The sequence below is a fragment of the Thermobia domestica genome, chromosome 5, assembly GCF_964235325.1.
Source record: "Thermobia domestica chromosome 5, izTheDome1.hap1.1, whole genome shotgun sequence".
Lineage (NCBI taxonomy): Eukaryota > Metazoa > Arthropoda > Insecta > Zygentoma > Lepismatidae > Thermobia > Thermobia domestica.
Genome location: NC_137458.1, coordinates 204,464,185 through 204,483,781, shown reverse-complemented (window position 1 = coordinate 204,483,781; position 19,597 = coordinate 204,464,185). Strand labels below are relative to the sequence as shown.

At 35.1% G+C, this 19,597-nt stretch overlaps 1 protein-coding gene across 3 annotated transcripts in view; it reads left to right on the top strand.

The window, feature by feature from the left end:
- Positions 1–19,597, top strand: part of Root (ciliary rootlet coiled-coil, rootletin) — a 533,338-nt gene that overhangs the window by 225,959 nt on the left and 287,782 nt on the right. The window contains exon 1 of one of the 3 annotated variants that reach the window (XM_081759610.1): positions 9,513–9,789. The exons of the other annotated variants lie outside the window; for them this stretch is intronic. Coding sequence (XP_081615736.1) covers positions 9,568–9,789 — 222 coding nt within the window. The 5' untranslated portion in view covers positions 9,513–9,567. Of the gene's footprint in view, positions 1–9,512; positions 9,790–19,597 lie in introns of those variants that run through there. 3 annotated transcript variants of the gene reach the window in all.

Genomic DNA, 19,597 nt, shown 5'->3' with positions numbered 1-19,597 from the left:
GTTAAAATATAACGCAAACAGGTGGTTACAACAACTCACTTTCCATTTAGAGTTGTGTGTCAAATGCCGGTAGTTAAAATGACACACAGCCTGTGTGTTAAATTAACACAAGTGTTGAATCTTCGGTGTTGGTTTCTGCATGATTGCCAAATATGTTGGGCATCTAATTATAAAGACTTATGAATTAAAGCTACAAACAAACACAGTAGAAAGAAACATTTTAAAAAATCCAGGTATACGCAAAATTTCAACATAAAACCGCGCGATGTGTTTCCCCTCCTTAAATTTTAACCTGACCTTAAATTTTAGTCTGACCTTAAATTTTAACACAGGGAGTGTTGAATTAACACCAAAACCGTGTTACTTATACGGCTTTGACCTTGAATTATGACACAATTGTGTGTTGAAATAATAAGAAAATGATGTTAAAACAACACAGGGGCTGTGTTATATTAATACTTGACATGGTGTAATATTAACACACTATACACTGTGTTACTTTCTTCGTGTTGGTTCAACACCACCAGAAGTAATACTCAAAACTTCTCCACACTACCGACCCTGAAATGGTGTCGAAGCAACACCGAAAATACTAACACAGATCCGAATTTAACACCGCTGAATACCGGCTGTGTGTTAAAAATGTAACACACTGCCTGTGTTAACCTCTAACACCACGGGCTCTGTATAGAATTGACATCGCATAGTGGTAGTCACGCTGGAACCGCTGCCCTGTGTTAAAATTAAGTTGAATTAACACAACCATTTTTTACTGTGTAGAGTCTTTCCGCGTCACGAGAGCTTTACGAAGGATATGGTATAACAAAATTTAAACCATATTTATTATTGGATTATATTGTGTAATGACTTATATATATATATTTAACCATTGGTAAGTGTTCTTTATATGTTCGTACAATTACGTTAAAAATTTGTAGTTTTTACTATAAATCAGGTAACACTAAAACAATGTTTCAGATCTAAGACTTGGGTAAAATAGTTTTACCTACAAAACTCGAGAAATTTCTTGTCTCATTTCGCCTTCGAGTTGAGTTTCTGCATGTTTCTCGTGTCGTCTCAAATTTGCATTTCTCGTCAAGTTTTCGAGAAGAGAATTGAGACGGGATTAGCAATTTCTCGTCTCGTGAGCAACATTATATCAACTAGTCATATTACCTGTAGGGCAGCTATGTGAAACAGGCGGCCCCGGAGGTGTCACGATCCACTAAACTCTTTCATCCTACCCGTCTAGCACCTCATTGAAAATATACTTCTTACATAATTTTAAACTGAATTGAAAATATTTCCGGACAAGTAATGTCCAGCTTGGAAAATATCATCCGCGTTAGAACATTCAGTATACCACGGAACATTGATAGACCAGTTCAGAACATGAAGAATCAAATTCCCCACTAAAATAATAAATAAATGTTTTTTTTTATCTTTCTTTAGTAAATAATTATTTTGGTTACCGTTTTAACACTTTTTGTATCCCTACACAGTAAAAAATTATTGTGTTAATTCAACTCAATTTTAAAACAGGGCAGTGGTTCCAGTGTGATTACCACTATGCGGTGTTAGTTCAACACAGACCCCGTGGTATTGACGTTTAACACAAGGGGTGTGTTACGTTTTTAACACACAACCGGTGTTGGGTGGTGTTAAATTCGGATCTGTGTTAGTATTTTTGGTGTTGATTCGACACCATATCAGGGTCGGTAGTTGGGGAAAGCTGTTGAGTGTTACTTGTGGCGGTGTTACACCAACACGAAGAAAGTAACACAGTGTGTTAATTATTTTGCGTTAATACTACACCATGTCAAGTATCAATATAACACAGTCCCTGTGTTATTTCAACATCATTTTCTTATTATTTCAACACAAATCTGTGTCAAAATTCAAGGTCAAAGCCTTGTAAGTAACACCATTTTCGTGTTAATTCAACACTCCCTGTGTTAAAATTCGAGGTCAGACCATCAGATTAACACCGGTTTTGGTGTTAGTTCGACTCCACTTCTGTTTTACTACGGAAATTATTTCGGTGTTGAAATAACTTCATGTTAGTGATGAGCAAATGCAAGACCAAGACGAAGACCCGGGTGATCTTGGTCTTGGTCTTGCACTGGAACCTTTGGTCTTGGTCTTGGTCTTGGTCTTGGTCCTGCTGCAAGAGTCTTGCAAGTCTTGCTTTTAAGAAATCTTATGCTTTTCATCCGTAAATTTTACTCTGGATAAATGCTACAATGCGCCAATAGTAACGGAAATACAATGTATGTTTCTAAATGAAATACAGTTTACCTTCGTGTAAATATGATGATAGTATACAACATAGGTGATAACCTTTATTTTTTTAATGGATCCTCACGCTTCACTATTTATAAATTAAATTACAACGTTTCGTAATCTTTTCATATTTTTTAACAGATTCAATACTCTAATGATTCCCAAATTGAGGAGACGCTTGAAAGAAAATTAAGATGGCACAGATTACTGAAAGAAAATAAATTGCTAAATTATTTTTACACTCTAAAAACGTCAGATATTTTTTATTTTCAACTAAGATTAGTTAATCTTTGCACTGAACAATCTTCCAATTAAATATTGAGATTTTATTTAACTGATTCCAATATGGAACAGAAACATGGACATTATGCAAAAGCGATGAATATATATATATATATTGGAGGCTTTCGATAAAAGGAGAAAATTAGCTGGGTTGAATGGAAAACGAATGACGTGTTAGAAATAGTAGCAGTAGGGAAGAAAAGTAGAATTTTAGATGTAATTAAGAGGAGGAAAAGGAACGGGTTGAGGAGGAACTTTATTATGAAGGACATACTAGGGAATATGGTGCTAGGAAAGAGAGGGAGGGGACAAAGGAGACTGTAGTTGAAGGAAGGTATTAAAACAGAAAATTGCTACATCAAGACTAAAAGACTAGCTGAGGACCACCGTATATCGAAGCTTTTGAGTTGCAACAAGTGATCTGCCAATAATGGCAGAATAGCTATGATGATATGTTAGCAAAATTGGGCAAAAAAGAGAGAGAAAAATTAAAATAATAACGATTATAATCAAACCTCTTAGTATTTTAGTATAACTTGAGTAAAAACTGAAAACGACTCAACTGTCCATGTCTTTTCGGTAAACTCAACTTATAAAATACTTTTGACCTACTGTATATTAGAGATACAAAAACACAGCATCAAACTCCAAGTTATTCTAAATAGCTGTACAAAATCACTCTCACTTGTGAATATGGATTATTTATTGTTGTATAATGTTATATCGCTCAATCCTCGTGTGCCATATACCTGAGGAGACTAAAAGTTATATTGATAAACAATTATTTAACGTAATTTATAAGCACCCGCCCATGAAATCAAACTTGCGGTCACATACAGAAGTTTTTGTCAGTGTCATGAAAATGTTATTTCGATATTAATGTTTTAAGCACACATTAAAAATTTCTAATGGATGCTTGATCCTTGGAACCAAGGCCATATCCATATAGTCGGCACCTATGGTGTACGGAATTACCGATGTTCAATACTACACTTCTCTTTAGTTTTAGAAGAAGAACACCACTAATATGTTTTGAAATGATGTAATATCTTGTTTTACGAGCCATGATTATGCACCGAGGCTAAGGGAGATGATGATGATGAGAAATGAATGAAATGGTGGAATGAAGGAAGTGGAAGGAAACGGGAAAACCCCGAGGAAACCTACGCACACGGTCTCTGTCCACCAGAAAAGCTCACATGTTGCAAGCTGGGATCGAACCAGGGACCGCAGCACCAAAGGTGAACGCTCTACCACTGAGCCGGTACTTGTGCAAGACTCTTGCGCAAGAGTCTTGGTCTTGCATCGGGATTCCTGGTCTTGGTCTTGGTCTTGCATCCAAGACTCTTGCAAAAACTGCAAGACCAAGACTGTTGCACTCATCACTACTCCATGTATAATGTTGATGTTACAATTTTTCGGTGTTGGAAAAGTTTATGATGTGCATGGTTACAAAAATTATAATTTTGAAATAAGAATAGTAAACTACATAACACTTCATGTAGAAAATATTCATAAAAATTGAGTTGAGTTTGGGTTTAACGTCTCGTTCAACAGCGAGGCTATATGATATGAGACGTGGACCAACTGATTAACGTGGAATCAGAACCACATGAGCTCCCGCCGGCAATCGAACCCGGGCCTCCCACGCCAAAGGCGCGCACGCTAACCGCTTAGTCACGGAGGAGCTCTCCATAAAGATTTTTGTCATCCTCCCAACATTTATTGTGAAGTATTTCTTGATTGTGCGAAACACAACCTTCACCAACATCTTGTTCTTGTTCAGGGCTGTTCCGATAATCGAGTAATCGATAACAATTCGATAAAATTTCAAAACCGTTTCGTCGATAAAGAATTTTAATTTTATCGAATTATCGAACTTTCGAGACTCTCGAATTGTTTTGAGACTCTCGAAATGTTTGAGACTCTCGAAACATTTGAGACACTCGAAGTGCTTGAGACACTCGAAATGTTAGAAACATTCGACGAGTTTGAGAGACTCGAACTGTTTGCAAGCAGCAAATACTAAAAGATCTGGAAGAAACAATGCAATCAATGTTATCATAGGTGTAGGCCTACATGTGTACTACATATACGCAGGGTGTTCATTTTAAAAGTTGCCTCCCTTGAAATGAAGAGAAAGAAGAGTTTCTACCCACATGTCTTTAAGACCAATGTTTATGTATGTACTAGGATTAAGTAGTCTGTCAGGGAAGGGAGAGAGAGAGAGAAAGGGAGGTAAAACATGCATTACCCGAACAGGCTTGGAAACCAAGACACCATGGACCTTATGCAGAGTCGTTCTAACCCGTGATTAGTGCCATATGAAAGAGTTCGACTAACATGTTTCCTGCAGTAGTCAGGCATTTTGTATGACGCTAATCATACGTCAAAACGACTCTGCATAAGGCCCCATTAGTCTACAAACTTCCACTTTACCGATTGCGTCAACAACAGGGTGGGCAGAAAAGGAAAATTTTGTATCTGGTTTCGAGGATTTAAATTAAAGTTCTGGATGGAGACAGCTTCTGATATAGGTAGAGGTAAGGAAGTTCGATAAGGCTGAAGACTTATCGAACTTCGGTTTTGGGAATTTATTATCCGGTACTTGAAACCCTTCGTGTATTTGACTAATATCTGAACTTCGAGCATCATTGAAACACGCTTTGGGAATTTTGGGTGCGAAGCTCCCTATAGATCGTGCTGTCTGTTTGTATGTGATGTCCGACGATAACTTTCGAACTGATTGCACGGTTTTGATAGAACTTACTTTAAAATGTTCCTCTTTTTTCTCTTTGTTGTTTTTGGTTGCCGTACGACAAGGGAAACTTCCTTGAATTCGAGTATGTAATAATATTACAGTACTTTACTAAACAATACAAACACACTATGCTTAATTAAAGAAAGAGAAAAAAATTTGGCCACGACACAATCCGTTCTCAAGTTCATGAACTGTATTGTTAAGCACTAGCTCATCGGTTTACCAGCCATTCTACCAATTACTTTAATGCTTCTTCATTGTTATCTGGAGACATATCAAGTAGGTAGTAGGACTTCACTTTGTCTCTTTATTTCACCTATTATAAATACCAGATTCGTAAATAGAAGTTTGATTGTAGCCACGTAAATGTGTGTTGCAGATAAAGGATGAGCAATTTGTAGTAAGGATGGCTACAGAGACCAAAACCGTTTTCTGTCTATAAGTACACTGTTGTTTACCACAGTGTAAGGGAGAGCAATTTCGCTTTGAATATTTTGTTTTTCCATTGTGCCCAAAATTGAGTTGCGTACGAGTTTTGGAGCGAAGAAACTTATACTCACGTGGGTACTGTATATTTTCAAAATGTATAGCGTGCTTGTATCTTAAAATTAATAAGACTACTAATAAATAATTGAATTGCGCACATTGAATGGATAGATGCTGTATAATTTAAAGGAAGGAATTTTCATAACTCAGTTTATTAACAAGTCATTGTACTGAAAGTTTATTTTCTTTCTTTCTTTATATTACCAGGGAGGAAGTTGTCCAATCAGAAGGAGAGGTGGTTTTTGTAAGTTGTAGGCATGATGTTTTCTGTCCTGGTGTAACTTACGAGTGAATTTCTCGCAAACATTAATTACATTTTTGTTTCTGATTGACAGACTGAAGCATAGCACGCAAGATATATTTTTATTTAGACTGATGATAGACAGTTTGATTTTTGGATATGAAAAGTATTAAATTAGTATCTGCGCTTAGGATTTGCGTTTGGGTTACGATGGCAGTTGTGTGATTAGTAGTTAACAAACAGCTAGAAAGGGATTGTACAGTATTTACTCAGGTGGAATAATTTTCATATTCTTCATTCCATTGTTGATTTATAGCTATAATGGGTAAATGAAATCAGTTTTAATAGGAAAAATCTGAATTGCGTTGTGCAGTATTAAATTCCAAATGAGCAACACTGACTTCGCTGCTTAGAAATGATGAAGTAGAATGGATCTAATATTGAAGATGTTGAATGGAAATTCCCTTTCACGTCGCGAATGAGGTTGGTACTGATTGACCAGGAAAGAGAAGGAAGGTGCTTTTTCGCTTCAGCTATTGTGTTGTTGCACAGGAAGGATGAGGTGTTATTGTCGACGTCTGATGCTTTCAATCAATAAATGGAAAACTGTCATCAGGTATGTTAAAAGTTCTTATTTTTGGAAGAGGTGGGAAAGTGAAATAAACTTGGAAGATAGACGATTTGTGGGATAGGTACGAATCACTCAGTTTCAGATGAGATTCGTAACTGAGCGTTGTGTCGGAAAGTGCGATGTTAAATATAACGAAATATCAAGATTAAAGCCACTCATAACTGAGAAAAAGTTAATGATGTAGGCCTCCAGGCTCTAGTACTGTATAGAACTTAAACACTACAGATATTACTGTACTTAAATCATGATTGTTTGTTAAATCTTTCATTATTATTATTATTATTATTATTATTATTATTATTATTGCTATCAAGGAACCGTGATTCGTTAAATGTTGTGATCGTATCATGAACTTGATTAGAGCTGATTTTTATATTAATAGTTCCATTATGTTCCATACACAAAGTATTCAGTATTATGAAGAAATTAATCCGAAGTGTGTACGGGAGGAATATATCCTATACAAATAAGTAAAACATTTAATATGTAGTGCTTCTGTAATTGAAGCAATTGTATTCACATCGATTGTTAGCACGATGACCGTGAGGATAAGCTTTATGTGTATGAAATGTTCGATTTCTGTGTCGTTAGTGTGATGGTTCGATAGCAGCTAACGAACAAAAAAGCAGTGATGATTGTTCTTGTTTTGTCGAGTGAAGTATGAATTAGTGTGTGTTGAATTGCTTTCTCGTGCCTTATAAAGTATAATAAAAAGATTCTTGTATTTGAAACTCACTTTCGTCTTCGGAAGCAATATTCTAGTTTCAACTTAAATGGGAAGTTATAATATAACAAAGGAAACGTGTGATTATGCAAGAGAGAACTTCGTGCATTGTCAATTGCTCTGGGACATGACAGTCCGTTGTGCTTCAGGAGTTCATTATTGTTCCGTAGGAGGGAGTCGGGCAGGTAATAGGTATCGAGCAGTGTGTACATAGCTTACTGACTGGAGATAATGTACAATTAGACCTAGACATTTCTAGTACTAATTGTAATATAATTAGCGCTGTTTTTCGATTATGTGTTCATATTAATCTTCTATTTAAATAGGAGAACACGGTAACACACCGGTCAAGTTCCACCTTTAGTGCTTAAGATTACAAGTTTAATCCTGAATCATACGAGCACATAGTGAACAGCATTGTGTTCTTGTGTTCTCTCGGGATACTTCTTCTTTTGTGCGACTTTAGCATCGTTAACTTCATTTACCATCCTTCTTCGCTGCTTACCCAGCACAATCTTAACAGCGTTAAACCAAAGATGCTGGTTGACTTCGTTTACAACGTGATGTGATGTAGTTTACTTTTTTCAGACCTGTAAAAGGAAGTGGATACCTTACCTGAGTAATATGTCTTTTTATAAGTAACCTACATAAATAGTACGTTGATGATTTTGGATTGAAATTTCAAAATAACCGAAAATTATGGTCAATTGAAAAGCTTCGCTTAGGTTTTCAGTGATGAGTAGATTGCACGAGTTTCCACTGAATGATAGAAGTGTCAGTTAACTTCGACAATATGATTGCTGTGGTAGACATATTAATTGTTCATATTCATTTGTTACTGATAGTACAATTAACGTTAAAGTAGTTATAAAACGTACCATCTACACAAAAGATCAACAGAACAAATACATATATGGCTAACTAGATATTACTTATATATTTATATATTATTTAGGACTCAACAAGGAAAAGTGACCCTCTGTTTAGCACTTAAAGATACAGCTTAATTATTCATGGAATATAATTCTTGTAAGTTCTATAGAAGGGAATATTTGTGTTTGATCAAACGTTGTTTCAAACACCCGTATCATAAAGTTAAGAGTTAGAGAACTGATATCATAGCGACTAGACGACGAAAAATAATCCTGTCTCCCAAATGTGGTCAACGAAACTAAATTGTATGTCTTCTCTTGTTAATAATACGAGTTTTTTGAATCAGTGTAATATACTAGGTACAGTCAATAGTAGTGATATAAAACGTGTTTCCTGAGTCGAATATAATTACTTGAGATGACACTGCAGAAAACGAAAGACGCATTGAGAATTAACAACGTTAAAATCCTTTGTCATTTGTTTAGGTTAACTTTTGAAGAATGTTTTCTGTAAGTCAATGGCCACTTGTAAAATGTAGGGAAAAGGTAAAAGGCTTTGAAGAATGTAACTGTTATGAATGGAATTGATCTGCTTGCTGGGAAAGGAAGATTTTAAATTGGCTTTGAGTATTAATAGTAAAATTTCAAAACATTAATAATTTCCAAAAAGAAATCATTATTACGATGGTGTCTAGAACTATTTACAGTCAGTTATGGTTCGAATTAGTTGCAATAACAATAAAAGAAATAACTTTCCTAAAATAGTAAAAAAATATTTTATTTCGAAAACGGTCCGGAGAAAATAATTTGTTATTTCTTTAATTAAAGCTATAGTTAATGAACTGGTATAGTGTGTGTATCATGTGCGAATAATGTAGCATAGCATTATTTTTCTTTTAACTCTGCCAAAATTGGATCTCAATCATTGCAAATATGACCAAAGTCATTTGGAAATGTAATTAATGATTACAGGTGTGAATATCAATAAAAATTAGTTATTTCCAAAATGAAATAGGTAAGATTTTTTGAAAAATGCTTATGGTCACGACAATAAGAAAATAATTTAGGAAGCAAAAGAAGTAGACTAATTTATAAACGTTGTATATACAAATAATAATAATAACAGGCAAATGCCAGAACTTAAATCATTTGTAACAAGCGATTTCTACGAAACTTTCCAAATTTAGTAAGTGGGAAAAGTATAAGAGTGACAGTGATCGAATCACGATGAGTTGGTCACGTGATCTATGCCCTCTCCCGTCTCTCCCAGCGCGGTCGCGTGCTCCCGTATACATGCCACAAGAACTGGAGCATCAATTTCTGGGGGAAGACTGGAAGAAGACACCTGAAGACAGTGTTCCGCCAAACTTGATTGCGGATACACCTATCTCTTCGCAGGAAGACAATTTTTACTGCGGGACATCAACAGAAGACGGCTTCATGCCGAGGGTAAGCTTCTTTTATTTCCTTGAAACACGTTTTCATGTATTCTGCCTATACATTAGTTTCGAATTTATTGGTTCTTAAATTATTTTGATTAATTTTTAAGTTAAAACAATCAATAATCTTTGAAAGTGCTACTAGCATTTATCTGATGTGATTTATCAAAATCTATAAAGATCTCGGCTGCTAACTTTGTTTGTTTGTTTTTTCTTTATTTTCTATACTATTACAAATGTTATTGTCTTAAGATACTGTTATTGTTCATAATATCTTGCTTTTCTTCTATATATTTTGATTTGAAAAATGTTAATGTAATACAATAAAATATCATCACGTTTACAGCCTACATATATCTTCACTTGTTTTACTAGCAATATGCGGATGTTCCAATAAATTGAGCACACAATTTGAAAAATTAAAAACTCATTGTCACATTCACGTAATAAACTTTATAACGTAATACAGAAATGGAAAACAAGAATTTTAAGTTATGTAACCAAAGACTGTAACCGAAATAAACTCTTATTTCTCAGAGACATAATAGACCAACATTGGCATGAAGATCATTGACGTTATAAAGTTATTTAGATATCCTGACAAATTTCTTTTCGATCTGTCAGTACCAGATTCCCAGTTTATCCAGTTTAAAGGCATAGATGCGGTCTTAAATATCTTAACTGCTAAGAAAGACTAAAGGACCGAAATCAGATTGAACTTCATTTCTTAGGAACACTTAACCGATTTGTAGCAAAAATTGCATGAAAGTTATTGATCTTGTAATTAAGTAATCTGCCGAAATTTGTTAAGATGTATCAAGTTGCAGGTAAAATTTGATTAGGGCCAAGGGCGGAAAACGATGCGAGCATTTTAACCAACTTTAAGAAGTTCTCAGTTCGGCTCGTATATTTCCTTCGTAAACCCATGTAAATTTTATTAGAATCTGATAGTCTCCAAGATAGATCATGAAACTTTTTGATGTGTGATAGTGCTAGTACGGTAATTACCGACTTCGTTGCGTGTATGTTCAATTCGACATAGGTGAAACGATTTTGATATGTATTTTGAAATATAAAATTAGGCTTCACAGTGATAGCTTTGACATCAGAATAAGATATTGACGTTACACTACAAGACAAATTCGCAAGTTGTTTAACTATTCTTCTTGTGAGAGAAACCACCCTTCGCCTGTTACACGATTCACTATCCAGAGCATGCGTTGTACAATTTTTTGCAGACATTCATTCGAAATATTATTCCAGGCGTTCTGCAGAATGTCAAACATAACATCAGCAGATGGATCTATTGGATAGTCATTTCATACACTTCTGTCCACCTCTTCCCAGAGAAGTTCCGTGTGGTTGAGATCTGGAGGCATGAGAGGCCATTCCATAGTACAAATATCTCCTTCCGCTTGTTTCTTCTGAAGATAGTTAGAACAAAGTTCGGACTTTTACTCGAATCATTATCGTGCTGAAGAGCGAATCTGCGATCAATCAAACGCAATCCTGAAGGAATAACATGCTTGCTTAAAATGAAAAACTTTCAGTTTAACATCCAACGATTATGTCTTTTAGGCTAAGCGAGACAGATGATGAAGGCAAGTGAATGATGATGGAATAATTGGTGGAAGGAAACGTAAGTACCCCGACAATACCCATAGACACGATGCTATGCACCACAAACTTACTTCACCGAGCATCAAAACAGAAATCCTACGCACCAGAGGTAAGCGTTCTACCTGCTTAAAATGAAGTGATAACCATTTTTGTCTAGATGTCCTTATATGTAACCATTTTTGTCTAGTTGTCCTTATATGGTGTAAAACAAACCAACTCCAGAATTTGCGGAATCCCCAAACGATTACAGAACCTCCTCCATGTTTAGTAGTCAGGGTTACGTAGTCCGTATGGATCTATTCTGTAATAGACCTTTTAACATACGTTCGATGTCATCGATCAGAAAGTTAACATTTTTACTAATTCGTCCGTAACACACGTTTCCACTGCTCTGATGTTCATTTTTGTACTTTAAGGCCGATTGAAGTCTCTTGTGTTGGTTTTCATGTCGTAGCATTGAATTCCGCATCAACTCTCTACCCTAGTGTTCAGCTACTTTCAATCGTCATTGCATAGTACTAACTAAAATTTATGTAGGGTGACTACTATTAAATTCTGACTGGAGTTTCAGTGCAGTTAGCTTCCCTTTTCTTTTACTATATACTACAATATTACGACTTTTGTCCGTAACGTAATATGACGCCTTATAGTTCAGTTTTTGTCCGTGTTCTTTCCTGCTCCCCGAAAACATTTAATCGAATCACCAACAAACAGTATATGCAGTTTATTTCAGTTTGATTAGAGGTAAAAGTGGATCTGAAAAGGTAGGGGGACGGTAGAGGCATGACGTCACGCTGTCCCCTACCTATCCTTGCCCGTTGTAATTTCTTAGGAACTGGGGGGACGCCATACATATATTTTGGAGGTGGGGGACAGCATCTCCCCGCGTTTCTCCGCACTTTTACTCCTGAGTTTGATACCTATTTGTCGAATAGAAAAATCCACATTATGAAGCGCAGTGACTCCAGCGTATGTCTCAGTACTTAAGGTCTTCCCTCTGTCCATCTTTTTCAACCATCACAGCAATGAACACTTAGAAAACAACAACAACAACAAAAAAAACTGTTCAATACGTCACCGCAACGTATTCTAACTATAATACATGAACTGACATAAAATAAAGGGGATACTTCCAGTTGAGGTAGAAAGTTGAAATTGGCATGATTATAGATTTCCGGGACTAATCTACAGAAAAATTGCCAAAAGTGAATATTTTTAATTTTTAGGGAGTCTAAAGGGAGGATGAAGAAATTTTCCATGTTATTTAAATGGGCCGTTTTTTGGACTTATAATCTCATATTTTACGTACTTGGAATTGTAATAAAAACTTGAAATTCAGTATGTCCTACGTTTTCGTTGGGGTTACCTAAGTGAATCACAAAAAATAAAAAATTTCAACTGTAGAGTGGTTTCATGGGGAACTGACAAATCTTCTCCATGTTATTTATATGGGACACAGTTTACACCCCAAAATTATTGGACACTTTCTGTAGGGTTATGATGATTAAATTTGGCATGGTTGTAGCTTTTCGGTACTAACACACAGGAAAATCGCCAAAACTGAGTATTATTAGTTTTTAACGGATCTAAAAGGGAATGGAGAAATTCCCATGTTTTTTAAGTAGACTTTTTTTTTCTTTTTGATCTGTGGTTTTATATTTTAGGTACTCGGAATTTGAATAAGAACTTGAAATTCGATATGCTTGTGTGTTTTCGTTAGAGTTACTTAACTGAATCGCCAAAAATAAAATTTAAAAAATTTAAAAATCCAACTTTAGATTATGGGAAACTGAAAAATCTTTCTCATCTTATTTATAATGGTCATCATCTGCACCCCAAAATGTTAAGGTACTTCCGACAGAAATAAAATTATGAAATTTGGCATGACTGTAGACCTTAGGAAAATTGCCAAAAGTGAATATTTTTAGTTTTAAATGGGTCTAAAGAGGGATGAAGAAATTCCCGTGTTGTTTAAATGGGCGTTTTCTTCGAATACAATATCTCATCTTTTAGAAAGTTGAAATAGGAAAACGAACTTGAAATTCGGTAGAATTAAGGATTTAAGAGGTTCGAGGCCATAGGCCGAGTAAACGCCCGGGTGAGGGGGCGAAGTTCCCAGCTGGGCCAAATTCAGAAAATGTTAAGAGCAAATGCACGAAATTTACACTTGATGCAAAATCTGATACATAAGAAATGCGAGACCGTAGGCCGAGCAAACCCATGGGTCTGGGAGCGGAGCTCCCAGCTAAGCAAAATCTAGTCTTATAATATTGTTCCCTACTAGCAGTGTATCCTCAGTAGCACTAGTTCACTAGTAGCAGTAGCAGTAGCAGTAGTTCACTACTAGCAGTGTATCCTCACTACTGCAGCACTATTGGCAGTGTAACCTCCTAACATCACCTAAGTCTAATAAGGCACATCTGCCACACAGTTATCTTCCAGAAGCTGCTGCTGTAAATTAGCTGCCAACATTTAATGTGCTTCGATCGAACAAAATTGTTTCATGTCTTAATCGCGTTATTTTTTTATTTAAAAAAATCACCGACAAGTTATAATTGAATAATCTTTATCTTTTACTAGGTATAAATATTAGCTACAGAATTAAGAATCACAAATTATCCTTCTTAGACTTTACAGAAACTTATACAAAAAAAAAAGTTTTTCAAATTAGTAAATTTCTGTATCGAAAATACATTGATTAGTTCATTGAAATGTAAGGTCAAGCGCCTATCCGGAAACTTTTGACGGACAGTGTTATATATAATATTAGTTTGAAAGAATATTTTTTTGAAGTGATCTCAAGTAACTTCTTAAGGATCTGATGATAGTCTTCAGAGGAAGACCATGAAATTTCTCAGCGGCTGGCAGTTTTAATATCATAAACTTGTGTGCGTGTGTGTGTGTGTGTGTTCACGTATTTTTTTTATAATGCTTAGACTAATTAGAAAAAAAAATCATTCCTGCATGTTTTGTAGCCCGACCCAATTTAGAGGAATGTCCTCTAATTTATATACTGATGGAGTAACGAAAAAGTGGAAAAATAAAACAGACTTTAAAAAACAGAAAAAATTAAAAGCGCTAAAAGTTACAATAAACATTTTTGAATTATTTGCCAAACCAAACCAATTAATTGCCTACTAAATTACCATGAAAACTTATTTTTTATTATTACGCATTAGTTTGTTTGACTTAGGAAAAACTTCAAAAATTGTTCTTGATGATAGTAAGTTCTCAGCGCTTTTTAATAATTTTTTCTGCGTTTAGCAATATATTAAAATTAGTTTCTTCTTTTTAGTGCATTTAAAATTATTTCCTTCTTTTTGGCATTCTTTTCTCAAGTCGTTTATTTTATCTAAAGTCTGTTTATAGTTAAGCGGCTCTGGGAAAGACAGTAGTATGTCAGAATTTCTAACTTTCAAGTAAACTGGAAAAGAAAGTTTAACATGCCGATGCAATGCAATGCAATGTAATGTAATAGTACATACCAAACAAGCTTCCTCTGTCATCTGCAGGTAAATTTCCGAAATTAAACTACCTACATACTGTCCTATAGTCTGGTCCCAACCCATTGCATTTAATAACTCAATGAACCCTTTTTCCAACATTTTGTTTTAATTGTTCATTAGAATTCTTTTTAGAACTCGGGACTAAAATTCGTAATAAAAAATCCCCATGTGTAACATAACTATTGTGAGTAATCTCATTTGGAAGTGATATTCCGGTAATAAAAGGGTGGCCAATTGCTTTATGATTGAGACTTACTTTTCATTTCAGAAGTCATTGCAGATCTACTTATCTGCTCACTAATCCATTAAAAGATATCATAAAAGAATAACAGTGATCGATACAGATCGCCGCGGGCTACCTCTCAGAACTTGCCGGTCGACCAGTAGACCACAGTCGATGAGTTGGCCACCCCTACTGTAATGAAATTTCTCTCGCCAGTAACTTCGAATGAATGAGAAACAGCTATGTCAAAGGGAACTTGAACATGGGCTTTCTTTCCGAAGTCCCATCTTTGTTCATGTAGAATTCTAGCAAACGTAAGCGCATATTATTCGTCTTGTTTAAAATGCCTGCATATTTATGTGTCCCTGCACTTTGACTACAGCGAAGAATGGCTTTCAAAAAAAATGTTAAATACGTATGAAGAACATTCAGAATTAAATCTGGTTACTTTTATTTTACAAACTAATATTAGTTGCTTAAACAAAAATGACCATTTCTCAGTTTTCAAAACCAATAAACTACTGATCTCCAGGAAAACTAGATTATCTAGTACGCAGTAACTAATTTCCAGAGCTCAAGCAACATTGTAGGTAATTTTTACTAGTTGGAAAAAATTAGGTTCCATAACTTGTAAATTGTTAAAATTCAGGGAACCAACAGGAATCCTCACTGCAAAGTTAATTTAATTTAATTTTTATCGTTATCGTACATTATTATTTTAAAAAAAGAATCAAAGAACTAAAAAATTATAGAAAGAAATTGACCTTGACTTTACGGTATTTGTAAAAGAGATATTGCTGATAGATGCGTCATAAATATTAATAGAAATCTACTTTGCATTTAGCTTCGATAGTAAATTAATTTTTGAGGAATCTTATTTATACTTTAAATTTTATCACTACACGAAGTAGCTTAGTTCACACAAGATGAAATACAGTGTATAGGAGCGAAAGTCCATGCAAAATTGTTAAGGAATGAGTCACGATATAAAACAAGTGCAACACGCAAATACATGCTGAAATGGATCAGCATGTTTGAACATTCATAAAATAATAAAATAAAACACAAAAAAAATATCAGGAGGCAATCATCATACATGAATCAAGACAAATAATTGCACATTCTCAAAGATGATATCAAAAAGTATAGCTTCAACTCAAATCAATATGAATTAAAAACACAGTTACTTTTAGTGTCAATCGATAGATTTTTTGAATATCCTTTCAACAAAGTTGCTCCCTTTCAGTAGATGGCTGTATTCTTACAATAAAATGTTGTCTGTAGTTGGTTTCGCTTCCTATTAAACATTTTCTTAATGTTCGTAAAGTGTTGGCATTTGTTAAATTTCGTAACAATATTCGTGTTTCTATATGTTTTTAGTTTTTACTTTTCTTTCGTTTAGATTAACAAAGTAAAATGTATTGATGAACACTTTCAAAATAGGAATATTTACATATTCCACGTTATATGGTGTGTTTAATATATATATATATATATATATATATATATATATATATATATATATATATATATATATATATATATGACACGTCCATCCGTCGTTTATGAGTCCTAGCAGTTTCAAATCCTTATTGAAATGGGTTGTTTCTTTCTCTTCCTGTGATCTTCGTTAAGTTAATTTAGTTCAAACCAAATGTTAAGATATTCGTGCGATTTTGTCTACATTTGCTGTACAAATATGTAACTGAAACAACTTTCATGCGTTTCATCACTAATTTCCCATAGTGAGTAACATCATTGACGTCAGTAAGCCTCTCTTAACGTACTGCATATCTTATTATTGCTTAAAATATTAGAGAAAACAATAAAACATAGCAAACCAAATGTTTTGTTTCGGTTTGTTAAAACTGATGTTTTCTTTGAGTGTAGTAGTACTTTCATGTATTTCAGTACAGTACAGTAGAACATATATAATACGGTGCAAAAAGCACTTTTTTTTTTATAGTAACTTCTACAGAGAAAAGATCGAGTTGGAGGGTTCAGAGCGTTTCGAGATTTCGATGTGCGGTATCTTAGTGCTCTTTCATACTCAGGCAACTGAATTGTACCACTGAGCTGCGCCACTAGTATGAACGGAAATAAAAACCAAGCAACTTAATAGGAGACACCGTCACTTTTTTCTTTTTTTTTTTTTTTTTTGCTTTATGTTTCAACACCCATGTATTTTTTCTGTAGCGAGACGGGGTTGCCTGGACACAAAAAGTATATAGAAATATATAGCACCTAGGTAGTTGTAGACTATATTAGAAGTAATAGATCCGTGGCTTTAATTCAAACCATAGTAGGAGACACGACGTCTTAGTGGTAGAGCACAGTAGTAGGCCCCGACGTATGGCGAACTGAGTCAGCAAAAATTTTTGTGACGTCATAGGTCAGAGGTCAATGACCTTGGCCCGGGATCAATGACCTAGGGGTACTTAGGACCACCCCCTCTAAAATTTGGCAGGGGTACCATGGCCCACCCCCTAAATTTTGGCAGGGGTACATAGGACCACCCCCCTTAAATTTTGGAAATTGCCAAATCTAAAAATTTGGTATGGTAACCTAGGACCATAGTATGTACCTCTATTAGTATTGGGTGTCTATGTCGTTCCCTTTCATGGGTAAAAAATTGCCAAAAATTCAAATTTCGAAGGTTTTTGACCTAATTTATCCCCTTGTATGAGGTATTATTACCCTATATAGTTGTATGGGCGTATACAGGGGTCCATTACCTTTCATAAGACATGGGTATATTAATGCACCCATTGAAAATTTTGGGAGGGGTACCTTGGCCCACCCCTTAAATTTTGGAAATTGCCCAATTTAAACATTTGGTATTATAGTACAGGACCCTAATATGTATTATGATAAATTTGGATGGTCCACCTCGTTCCCTTTTAGGGGTACCAAATTGCCAAAATATAAACGTAAGCAATACGTAGTACCACGTGTTTGGTTTTGACCTAATTTATCCCCTTGGATGAGGTCCTATTACCTTATATGTTTATATGAGCGTATATACAAGAGTCTATTACCTTTCATAAGACATGGGTATATTGGTGCACCCCTTTAAAAATTTGGGAGGGGTACCTTGGCCCACCCCTTCAATTTTAGAAATTGCCCAATTTAAACATTTGGTATAATAGTATAGAACCCTAGTATGTATTACTATAAATTTGGGTGGTCCACCTCGTTCCCTTTCATGGGTACACAATTGCCAAATTTTAGTACAACCACGTGTTTGGTCTTTTGACCTAATTTATTACCTTTGATGAGGTGTTATTATCTTATATCGCTATATGGGCGTATACAGGGGTTCATTACCTTTCATAAGACATGGATATATTAATGCACCCCTTGAAAAATTTGGGAGGGGTACCTTGGACCACCCTTTAATTTTGGAAATTGCCCAATTTAAACATTTGGTATAATAGTATAGGACCCTAATATATATTACTATAACCTCGTTCCCTTTTAGGGGTACAAAATTGCCAAAATATAAACGTAAGCAATACGTTGTACCACGTGTTTCGTTTTTTACCTAATTATTCCATTGGATGAGGTCCTATTACCTTATATGTTATATGGTTACGTATGGGGATTCATTTCCTATCATAAGACATAGGTACATTTGTGCACCCGGGAGGGGTACTTTGACCCACCCCTTTAATTTTGGAAATTGTCCCTTTTATATGTTTGGTATTATAGTATAGGACCCTAATATAAATTACTATAAATTTTGGTGGTTCACCTCGTTTCCTTTCATGGGTACGAAATTGCCAAATTTTAGTACAACCACGTGTTTGGTTTTGGCTCAATTTATCCCCTTGGATGAGGTCCTATTACCTTATATGGTTATATGGTCATGTATATATTGGTCCATTTCCTATTATAAGACATGGGTACATTGATGCACCCTTTAAATTTTTGGAAGGGGTACCATGGCCAACCCCCTTAAATTTTGGAAATTTTCCAATTTGAGCATTCGGTATCATAGTACATGCCTCAACATGTATCATGATAAATTTGGGTGGTCCATCTTGTTCCCTTTCATGGGTAAAAATTGCTAAAATATAAACATAAGCAATATGTTGTACCATGTGTTTGGTTTTTGGCCCAATTTCTCCCCTTTGATGAGGTTCTATTACCTTATATGGTTATATGGTCATGTATATGGGTTCATTTCCTATCATAAGACATGGGTACATTGACGCACCCTTTAAAAATTTGGGAGGGGTATCTTGGCTCATCCACTCGGTTTTAGAAATTGTTTAATATAAGCATTTGGTATCATAGTACAGGACTTCAATATGTACCACTATAAATTTGGATGGTCCACATCGTTCCCTTTCATGGGTAAAGAACTACCAAAAATCAAATTTCGGAAGTTATTGACCCCTATTTAGCACGTTATATGGGCATGTACAGAGGTTTATTACCTTTATATATTTATGTTCCCTTTTAAA